We start from the raw sequence: 11,382 nt of genomic DNA on the forward strand, positions 1-11,382 counted from the left end.
TAAACTACTATCAATACAGAGTAGAGCACAATACAATTTAAAGACAAAAGAACAGGCAGTAATCATTTTGCATCTCGGATTCTGAAATCGAACTATAATAACAAACTAGTCATTTTTAAGTTTACATCAGTGCCATTCTCTGGTTTAAAACAGGAATTTGGCTGCTTTGAAAAAACTAGCCCAACATGATTTCTTGCTCTACCTCGCCATTCTGACCTTCCTGGCTCTATGGAATATGGTTCCCATTCCTGCCATCTACATCAGTAATATGCAAATCACATCACATGTGCTGAATAATACCAAGCCAGACCACTTTGCTCATCACATTGGGCCAGTTCCCTACTACCTGAGGCACTGAGGCAAAGCCCTGAAGTGAAAGAAGGCAAGGCAAGGAGCACAGTTTATGCTTATCCTCAGTTCCTGGACCCTTATAGCCACCAGTTGGATCCAATGTGTATTGCCAAGACACTGGTAGTACTGCTGAGGCTTCCAGTCTGACCAAGTACACCCCTCAACTCACCCGCCTTCCGTTTACTAGAACACTAACATCCTCATAAGCAGACATCCTCATAAGATAAGTATATCAACATCCTCATAAGGTAAGTATATCAACACTTAGTACAAAAATATTCTTCCTTCAAATACCTTTTTAAATCCCACATTTTCTGGAAGGGTCCTGCTTAATCTTACTTCACCTCCAATCAAAGGAATATATAACTGCATTTTTTCACATTAATCTCCCATCTGATTGCAATTTTAATCCTGACATACCAATTGCTCTAATGATGCAAATGGTGTATTGGTTGCCATTCTGATAATTCAATTTAATTATTTAACCTGTACTTTGCCAGATTTTACTGCTTTGTGTTCTAAAAATAGAACACCTTTCCAAGTAGGGATTCCCAAAATGGAAGCAGTGGAAGCATCAAGGGGGGCGGCGAGGAATTTTGGGGCAGCAGGGAGCAGCACAGAATTTTGGGGCAGAAAGCGGGTGGCGTAAGGACTCCTGGGCCAGTTGGAAGGTATAACGTTCTTGGGACAGAACACCAGTACTGTGGTTCAGGTTTAGCTGTAACAGCCTTTACAAAGCAACCAGCCCTACCTCAAGCAGTACTGTTCTGTGCCACCATCAAGCACTGCTGCTGGCCAGGTAGGGAGGCTTCGATGGGAAAGGCCCCTTGACTGGCAGAAGGAGGAGATGAGGTGGCAGCCCCCAGCCCTGCGAAGTAGCTCCTGAGGTAGATGAGTGGCTGGCCTGACTCGTCCTCACTGGGAGCTGCCCAGCCCTTGCCTGTTTGGCAGCAGCAGGGACAGCACAGGGCATAAGCAGGTGCCAGGGAAGGTGAGATGCTTGGGCCAGGCTCTTGTTATAGGGCGGGGGTAATGGACTTGCCCCACCCTGAAGGGCTGGTGTGAAGCAGACCTGCTTAGAGGCCTGTGTGACAGTAAAAGTAAGGCAGCAGGCCCTAATTTAAATAAAAGCAAGGTGATTGGTTGATGGAAGGCACTGTTGCCCCTGACCAATGTAAGGGGGCGCTAAAACGCTGCTAGATAAACAGAAAGAGCCTGTCAGAGAGTTCTTTGTGGAGAGTTCTGAAGAGAACAGCTTGTGTTCAGTTGAGAGCAGAGTCTGTGGAGTGAAGTCTCCCTGCTCTGGTATAAAGGAATTCTGGTCCAGCTCAGATAGCTGGCAGGATTCTAGTGACTCTCCTCAAGCGAAGGAAGCTTGTGAGAGGAAGGCAGGCACTGGCTTTTTGGTGCAGAGTGAAGTGCCGGCAGAGGCTTGTTAGTAGGCACTGACCAGACCTACGAGTCTGTCCAGCCCCTGTACAACACCAGTCTTGGGAAGGCCCGATCCAGTGGCAGAGAGGCCCGTTTTGGGATTAGTGTGAGAGAGGGAGGCTTCGTATGCCAGAATCTCACAGGGCATAGACTATGTGTGTGTGTATTCAGTAGGTTGTGGATCAGAAAGGACTAATGTCTGTCTGTGAGGAAAAGCAAAGTGTATAAAAGCATAATCGTTCCTGAAGAGACACCTGAACGTGTGTGTGAAACCTAAATAATATCTGAAGCTCTGTAACTTTTAAGTAAAAAGAACCTCTCTGAAACCATCAAGCAGTTTTGAGATTCCTAGGTCCTTCTCTTTAATGGTGGCAGCAGAGTAAAAAAGAAGATCCCTGAACACTAGCCTGGGATATTTTGGGTGGCAAAGAAAACCCCACTGGTCAGTTTAGTGGGAACCTTGATTGTAGGCCACACATCCCGTTACAACTGGTGGCTAGTGGTGGGATCATATCTCTCCTTCGCCTTGAATATAAGGGCCCCTGTTACACGGGGCTATAGTGACTGGTGGGGTGGGCTGAGCAGAAGCGGAGGGAGGCAGGCGTCGCACACACACTCTGAATCTTGTAGCCTCAGACCTGTGTGGGTGCATTCCCTCCTGGCCAAATGCTCTTGACTCATGTCGAAGGGCCAATGAGGGTCGCCGGCTTTCCAGGTCGCCTAGATCCCTAACAGGATGCAGTGGAGGGTGGGGAAGTGTCCCTTCTGCTTCTCTCTCACCCTAATCCCTTCCAACTGTGCAATTTTAATTTTTTTTTGGGGGGGGGAGTGGGCATAGATGCAGGACCCATGGGCTGCAGTGTTTCGCTGCCTAAGATTGGAAACTTTCAGGAAAGTCTGACAACTTGTCATGTTAGAATGCACAAACATATACCCATTTCAGAATGTATGAACAAAGACTACATTATTGATGCCAGCTAGGCAAGGTTAAAACTATTAATTGATTTCAGCCTGACTTCAATATTGATTTGTAAATCAATGCAACATCATGAATGCCAGAGATTATGCCCAAGTACCGGAGTAGACAATTATTAAATTCAAATAATTTAACAACCAGTTCTGAACTGGTTGCGCCGGGGGGGGGGAGCAGCTGGGGGCAAGCCAAAGGCTTGGGGGGAGGGAATGGTGGCCAGAGACAACTCCTTCTCCAGGTATATCCCCGCACCCAGGGGCAGGGCTTGGGGGTGGCCCCTCCCCCCTGCAGCCTGGCTACTGCCCTCCCCAGAACCTGTAGTGGTGGGATTCATTCACCAGTTCAGCGAACTGGATAAGCAATTAGCTACTGGTTCACCCAAACTGGTGCGAATCCCACCACTGGTTTTGTCTGTTTTTTGGGGAGGGGGCAGTAAAGCATGGATCTATGGATGCATTTCAACTAGTGATTGTTAAAATCTTGGAGTGGTTTATTAATAGCCAGCAATGTCTTCTTGCTCTTCTCTTTCCCTATCAGAATATTTCATCCTTCCATTCATCCAGTCCCTACAGCCTAACAAATAGGAACTCCAGAGATGTAACTTTGTTTTATTTGTTTTAGCCATTTTTGTACCCCTCTCCACCCAATTCAGGATTTCCCAAGCATCAAATATTATACATGTTTGAGGAAGGCAATGGCAATCCACCCAGCAAACAGTCTGCCTCTAGTAAATGTTGTCACTTCAAGGGTCAGTAATGACTACCTTTATCCTTTTAGATGGAACAAGACTGAAGTGATATGGCTCTGTACCTCTGCTGTCCCCAGGTTTAGGGTGCTAAGGGGAATCAGATGTTGGAGGTACAATTTCAGTGATTGTTCTGGACACCAGTTTCTGTAGATATGCTCCTGGCAACAGGCCACGGGTGGCCCTCTTCATTTTGAATTCTCTGGGAGGCAGCCAAAAAACACTCTCTGTGTGTGTTTGTTTCTTTCCTTCCAATACCTTTTCATATTGCTTAAACAGCTTAATAAACTGGTTAATTTTTACTGTCAAAATACATAGATGTGTTTACAATGTTATACCTTGGTTTGAATATATAGCGGACCTAATGCCAAGAAAGAGGTATGTGTTCATATATGTATGCGGGGCACTAGGGATATGTCCTGGGAGCCAAGGAGCAACAGTCTGAAAAGTTTGGGAGTCACTGTTTTAAAGCAACATACAAATACAGATTTTTTTTTGGGGGGGGGGGGGAGAGAATGAAGTACTTCATAGCAAAAAAAGCCCCTACAGTAAGGAAACTGACAATATCAAAGATTCATCTTTTCCACTGTTATCAAAAGTTTCACCATCTAGCATCTAATTGGAAGCGGCAAACATTCACCTTTGGTTGCTAAAACTATCAATGCTATCAAGCTAGTTTCCCTCACAAGCTAATCTCTTCAGTAACAAAGGATCTGTGTGTGCGAGCATTTCAGTTTAGTACTAGAACTCCTACCCTTCAGCAGTTTTTAGATCGCAAAAAAGTATACTGTAAATAAGAAACAAAGTAACAGACCCAATTTCAGTCCTAATTGCATCTGCTAGTTTAGCTTCTTAAGCTAAACATCCCACACAAAGTCACTGCCATTACTATTAGAGTCACAAACAAAAAGCCCTTCACACAATCATGCAGGAGGGAAACCTCCTGTCCCACATGCAAACCTTACCAAACTTTCTGCATGGCAGACACATACTTTTTTGCAATTATATGCTTCCCAACTTCCATAATAAGCAGGAGACACAACTAACACCACATTTGCAGAACTGTTCCACCAAACCTTAAAACTGCAGTGTAAAATAATACTAGTAACTGTACTGAGAGGGGGAAAATTGAAGATACAGAAAAAACACCTACCGACAATATTTATAATTTCTAGACCAATGAATGATTCCACACTATCATGAATACAACTGAAAACAGGGAAAACCAGCTGAAAAGACTGTGATCAAAAGCAAGATTGCTTAAACCGATGTTTATTCTATTCTCCTGGACAGCACAAGCACACAATACAAGAATGGCCACCAAAGTCAACAAAAGATGGAAACAAATCTACTGACTTTATCAAGCACCTTCTTTTACAAAAAACGGTTTCTTGTACTACCACGGAATGAGTTATGCTAAACTAAAATGTCCAACACTTCACAGACTTCTTGGCACGAACAAACGGTTCATCTTTTAGCCCCCAACATCCTTGGAAGAGAAAGAACTACAGGTGCATAGAGGTCTTAAAACCAGCCCCATCTTAAAGGTAACACATAGGTCAGATAATTTCAAGAGATGCATGGAGCTTTCGCCCATTCTACACGATGGCAGCAACCTCCAGGTTCACTGCCAGGGCGGAGCCTGACTGTACACAAAGCGGGAGGAGGCACCGCTTTGTCGCTCCAGATCCCCGCCGTCTCGCTCCTCACCCTCCCAGCCCCACCCTCCATTCCCGCAGTCTCCTTTACCTTCGACGACGCCAGAAAGGAACCGCCGCGCCCCTCTGTTGCCCGCCGCTGCGGCGCCGCTCTCGGGATTCGCCTCCGGACCTGTCGAGTCTGGCCTAGCGGCGGGTACCTCGCTTGGGTCGGCGGCGGTGGAAGGCCCGGGGCTCGGCCCGGGAGCGCCCTGCACCTCCCCCCGCGGCTCCTCTACCTGCACCATCGTAGTCAGGGCCGCAGCAGGGCTCCCTCCCGCCGCCATTGCCCTTTGCGACTCTAACCGTTACAGGCTGCGCTTGCGCGGGGAAAACCAGCCACAGCCGGAACAAGCTGGAATCAACCGCCCTGCCCGCTCGACGGCCAACCGGGACCGCCGTCACTGGTCACGCGCGGCTCCGCCTCCTTCGCCGCGTGCCAGCCAAAGATCTCAGGGAGGCGGCAAAGTGAGCCGATGAACAACCCAAGCGCTTCGGGAACGGACTGACTGGCCGAAGAGAAAGAGAGGAAGGTTTAAAAACGTATCCACTGCGCAGGCGCCAGAAGCTTATGTGTTATAAACTGCGCATGTCCTGCGGAGGTTGGAGGGGCGGGACTTAAAAATAGACATGCGCAGAACTTTCCCCTTACCCTATCGCGCTTATTGGCCTCGCCCCAACTTGTTTATGCGCGTGCGCAGTTTCACGCAGTGTTCTGAGATGACTACTGCGCAAGCGATGGGGAAATAAACAGGGTGGTAGATGTTGGGCGCAAGCGCAGAAACAAATAACAAAAAATTTATTTTAGCACTGCGCATGCGTAAGAGAAGTATCACGCTTGACTTTGAGTCAGATTCCAAACGTCCGGAAGTAAAAGAAGGAGGAGCTGTTTCGTTGTCACGCCTCTGAGTTCTGTTGCTCAGCAACGCTAGAGGCCTTTGCGTGTTGCTCAGGCGCTGTAGGTTCTCGCCAATCTGGAGGCACTTTCGTATGGAATTTCTAAACTGAGTGAAAGTCGAAGCGGTTGCCTTTTGTATAAATTTGTCGCACCATTAATCATACGACCTCTGGGTGAGTGTAATGAGTGGGTGATCTTGCATTGGCCAGATCCACGATTTTGGCTACCATACCATATATTAGTTAAGACCTGCCACTTCATAGGAAGATGCATACACAGTTCTCGTACTCTATGGGAGGTGTCTTGACAGATTCTTGTTTTAGGATTTTAGGGTTAACAACTCTTGATTTGGGAAATAATCCCTCTAGGCAGTATGGACAGCCAAGCTGCAATCTCGTAGAGAATTGGTTGGCCAAGGAAACCTTGATTGTAGGCCACACACGTCCTGTTTCAATTGGTGGCTAGAGGTGGGCTAATATTTCTCCTGGAGGCAGAATCCATCTTGCTGGGTTATTTCTTACCCCATCTGTGGGAGGCAGGATGTAGTTTTTTCTAACTTAGCTTACTTCCTGTGAGACTCCATTTTAGGTAGTGTTTTTTCCTGCCTCATAAGGGAGTGCACGGATCTCAGAGAGACTCCTCAGCTTGTCAGGATTAGTTCCTTTTGTTTGTGTGTTTATTGTTCCTTTTGGTGTGCCCACTGTCTTGTTATCAGTTTTGTTTGGTGTTGTGGTGTCTTAGGCCATTTAATGAGGTCTGGAGTGTCCGTTATAGGTTGGGTATTTTCCCCCGCTCTTTTTTCCCTCCTAAAATGACGGGCCGTCCCTTTTCTCCACCTAGACAGACCTTTGCTAAGAGCGCTGCGGAGGCAACTAGAGCCGCTTTAGCCCGCAGCAATCAATCCCTCTCTGGAAGCCACTTGGCTGACCGAGAGATGGGCAACTTTTCCCCCTGAGGAGGCCGCCTGGCTGACCAAGGGCAGGGCAACCAGGGTCTGGAAGATTTTTGCTCAGAGGGCCCAGGATTAGTTGAGAGAGGCCAGAGCAACCGGACGGAGGACTGGTCTACCGGTTGGGACAGGGCTACCGACCAGGCAAACCCAGGAAGCCGCGTGGCTGACGACGGGCTGACGCTGCAGCCGGAGGATGGGGCTACCGTCCTTGAAAAATGGCGGATCAGCAAGGAAAAAGAGCGCAAGGAAGCTTTACGGTGGCGCTGCAGAGAGTAGCCAGGCTGCCAAGCGATCATGAGCAAGGCCACGGAAGAGCTTCAGATGACCAGGCAAGATCTGCCCCAAGCCAGGGGAGGGATAGGCCCCTTTCCAGGCACAATGGGGGAGAGTCAGGGGTGGCAGAGTTTTTCACCTGCAGACTTTGTGAACCTCCTAACAAGGACGGTCCAGAATGCATTCGCTGGTGTACAGCCAGCACAGACTGCAGTTCCCTCGTTTCCCAGTCGATCCTCTGCTCGGCCTAGAGTTAGATCCAGATCTCCCATACAGGGCAGTTCAAGGAGGTTGAGCATTACTTATGGGGACCCCACTGCATTCCCGGGAGATGAGGAAATGGTGGGGGAGGAGGATTTAGAATATGAATGGTTCTCTGACTCTGAAGAGGTGATTGCAGACCCGGTTGATCAGACTCCACGTTTTTTCAAGGTGGATGACCTGGCCTTCCTCCTGACCAAGGCAATAGCAGCTTTGGATCTGCAGGACCCTGAGGGAGCTAGAGATCCACAGAAGGAGGCTTCCAATAATCTTCCCATTACAGGCAGACCGCAAGGGAATAGAGATTACTTCCAGGAGAGGGATGAAACCCCAGTGTGTTTCCCATGGGAAGGAGTGAGAGTCCTTCCCCACCCACCCCATTGGAAACACCTGCAGGGGGTGGGGTCTGGCAGTTACAACAGGAGTTCCGCCAGCAGCCCAAGGCAGCCAGCCTGTTCACCCCTGCCTGGGACAGATCCTCCCTGTTGGTTTGCCTGCCTGCTAGCCAAGCAGAAGTCCACCTGGTGAGCTGCCGCCTGCTGCCCATGGGAAGGAGTGAGAGTCCTTCCCCACCCACCCCATTGGAAACACCTGCAGGGGGTGGGGTCTGGCAGCTACAACAGGAGTTCCACCAGCAGCCCAAGGCTTGGGCAGCGGCCGAAGGGCACCACCCATTCAGGGACTGTTTGGGGAGGATTGATGGAGCAGACTCTATGCTAGTTCACTGTATTTTAGTTTCTTGCAGTTTATTGGAATCCGTGATTTGGGGGTTAGCTGATATAATTGGTTATTGTTTATAGTATATCATTGCGATGCATTATTATGCTGTTGATATTGATTTATTGTTGCTGCTATTTATTGTGCTGTTGATTATGATTTATTGTTGTTGCTGTTTATTGTTTGCTCACTACTGTTGTTTGCCGCCCTGAGCCCTCCGGGGGAGGGCGGGATATAAATGAAATGTGAAATGAAATGAAAAAAAATATTATGGGCCAAACCTGGGTGATCTGCAATTTTACTAAATTCTTCACTTCCTGGTTCATAGAATGATTTCACTAACATGGGTAAGAAAATACTGGTTAGTTGGCAACCTCTACTGAGAAAGGATGCCACTTTTCAATTAACTGGTTGTTGCTCAATTACATGTAGAATAACTATGTGGTACTATTCAGTGGCAGTCACTTTATTTCAGTGGGAAATCCAGGATTATATTACTAGGTTAAAATAACAATTTAGGTCTAGGTTTAGCAACATGTTAGTGCCTCTGTGAGCAATCTGAAAAGTAGAAATTAAACAAGAGAAACTTTTTTATCATTCACCTTCTCTCCATGTGTAGAAAAGCACTCTGCTAAATTTTCATGTTAGGTTACTGTCAAAGGCACTGTAGCAAGGCCAGTAAAAATAAGAGGCAACCCTATTTTAAGCAATATGTCTATATTAGCACCAGCCATGACAGATAGTTCCCAACCTTGGCAAATACAAGGCTCTTCATAATTGAGCATCTTTATTGTCTGGCGTCTGTCTTAAATTGTGACACTCTGCAGTACAAAGATTGAAGCTCCTGACCACTGTTACGTCGGCTTTCTGCTTTGTTCCTGGTAGGCATGTTAGCAGGGGATTCTGCAGCTGCCAACCTTCGAATGGGCAAAATCAACAACTGCCTGTTTTTGCCTTCCTCTTTTCTTCATGGCAGGTTCAACAATCTTGATAAAGCACAAAGATTATGTTCCTGCAACCAAAATCAGATTGAAACCATAGCCCATTCTCTCTTCCATTGCCTGAAAACCAAAGGACTCAGAGCCAGATAGGCAAATTCCATCCCATTACTTACTATGGCCCTCGCAGACTCGATTGCTATTCCATATCTTTTAAACAATTCTGAATCTACATTTACTGAGGTTGTTGCAAATTTTCTTCTTGAAATAATTGAAAGAAAATGATTCACTCAACCCACCTGTATGTATGTATAGAAAAAACATATACAACCCTTTTCCCTTTTATTATTTCTATTCTTATTTCAACATCTTTAACATTCTGATATGCCAATAAAGGCCTTGAATTTTTAAAAAAACTGCCTGGACACGTGCTTTCTCCATTGTGACTCACACCTTGTGGAGTGGCCTGCATGAGGAGGTCAGGAAGGCTCCCACTCCCCTGGCTTTCCACAAACTCTGAAAAACAAATTTATTCAAGAGGGCTTTTCTGTGCAGATAACACTGTATAAAGTGGTTCACAAATTTACTTGGGTAAGTAATTAGAGATTGGTCGGAATTGGTATGTAAGCTCCCTGAAGTAAATTTCCTGTTATCCTAAGACAGTGGTGGCGAACCTTTGGCACTCCAGATGTTATGGACTACATATTCCGCGGATCATAGTCTTCGCCAGCATGGCCAATTGGCCATGCTGGCAGGGGCTGATGGGAATTGTAGTCCATAACATCTGGAGTGCCAAAGGTTCGCCACCACTGTCCTAAGATAAAGGGAAGTTTGAATGGGATTGCTTCTCCTTTTGGTCACTAGAGGGCACTGCATTTATAGGTTAAAACCCTGTGCTGCAAATGGGACCTTTTATACCTTTGCATCCTTTACAACATCCCACCCACCTTCTGACTGGACTAAAAAGACTCAAAGATAGGCATTTCTACTGGAGTCTGTAAAGGGATTTTCGGCTGTGGGAGGCTTATGCCCTGAATCTCTTGTTGATCTTTAAGGTTCTACTGGACATGAATCTGTTTTACTGAAGACCAACATGGCTACGCTCTAAAAAAAGGTGTCCTTTGAGGATCAAGTATACAAGAGTCAAAGAAGGTTTTTTTTTCCTTTTGTATGATGTGAAAAAAAAATTAAATTACAAAAAAAGAGTACAAGAGTCAAAGAAAAAGGAAAGGCAATCTATTTAGGATTCCCTCACTTCCAAACCCTAGGGGTATGACTGAGCCCCGAGAAGCCACAGCATGCCTTTGGCAGGGCAGTTTAAGCTATCATCGTCAAGCATAAATACCTCCTCCCTTGCACAGTGTTTCATTGTTTAACTTGCATTTCTTGTTGTGCATTTATTTTTGGGGAAAATAATACACCTAAAACAAATATCTCTGTTGGTTTATAGAACATAAAGATAGGGTCAACTAATGGACTAATGGTGTTGGGAAGCTTGTAGGATCTGGTATCTCGAAGTGGGCAATTCAAAAAAGGAGTAAGAGAATAGCTGGAGCCAAGTGACTCTTACATCTAATTAAATTCCCCAATATTTTTTGTCAGTTTCAAGATTCTTTAATTAATCCCCCCCCCCCTTTATACACAAGAGTATCCTTATACAGGTCACTGCAACTGACATCCCCTTTTGTTGACTAGTTGGCCAGCTTTTGGACATTTTATTACATAACCTCTGTTTAACTAATCCATTAGAACTACCCCATTTCCTGCTAGGCTGTCTCAGGAAAGCTTTGGGACTAGGTACTAAACTGAGTTATGATTATGATCTCCCATTTTATAATTCTGAAGACTTGCAGTCCCTTTCTCAGCTTGTTTGTGAATGATTCATAACTATTTATTTACTTCACTTTCTCCCCAGCAGAGATTCAAAGGGCTTATCCTCTCTCCTCCATTCTATCTTCACAGCACCCTGTGAGGTAGGTTAGGTTGAGCATCTGTGACTGATCCACACATTAGGCAAATGCTAACCCTATCTGCCTATCTTCAGAAAGAAACATTTTGCACTAGCATACGTTTCAGTAATAGGAAATATAAACTGAACTTATGTAGCTAAGAGATTAACTGAGATATTGCTTTGATGTTTCAGTAC

General features: G+C 46.1%; 1 protein-coding gene and 1 long non-coding RNA gene across 4 annotated transcripts in view; one reads left to right on the forward strand and one right to left on the reverse strand.

The window, feature by feature from the left end:
• OGA (O-GlcNAcase) overlaps nt 1-5,759 on the reverse strand; it is a 32,039-nt gene extending 26,280 nt beyond the window's left edge. Inside the window, exon 1 of the mRNA XM_048505277.1 lies at nt 5,250-5,759. Within this exon, the coding sequence (XP_048361234.1) occupies nt 5,250-5,484 (235 nt within the window). The 5' untranslated portion in view covers nt 5,485-5,759. The remainder of the gene's footprint in view (nt 1-5,249) is intronic.
• A 67-nt stretch (nt 5,760-5,826) lies between these two features.
• Nucleotides 5,827-11,382, forward strand: part of LOC125437542 — a 50,103-nt gene continuing 44,547 nt past the window's right edge. For all 3 annotated transcript variants that reach the window (XR_007245233.1, XR_007245232.1, XR_007245234.1), the window contains exon 1: nt 5,827-6,268. This is a non-coding gene — a long non-coding RNA (uncharacterized LOC125437542). The remainder of the gene's footprint in view (nt 6,269-11,382) is intronic.

The sequence above is a fragment of the Sphaerodactylus townsendi genome, linkage group LG08 (assembly GCF_021028975.2).
Source record: "Sphaerodactylus townsendi isolate TG3544 linkage group LG08, MPM_Stown_v2.3, whole genome shotgun sequence".
NCBI classification, from domain to species: Eukaryota; Metazoa; Chordata; class Lepidosauria; order Squamata; family Sphaerodactylidae; genus Sphaerodactylus; species Sphaerodactylus townsendi.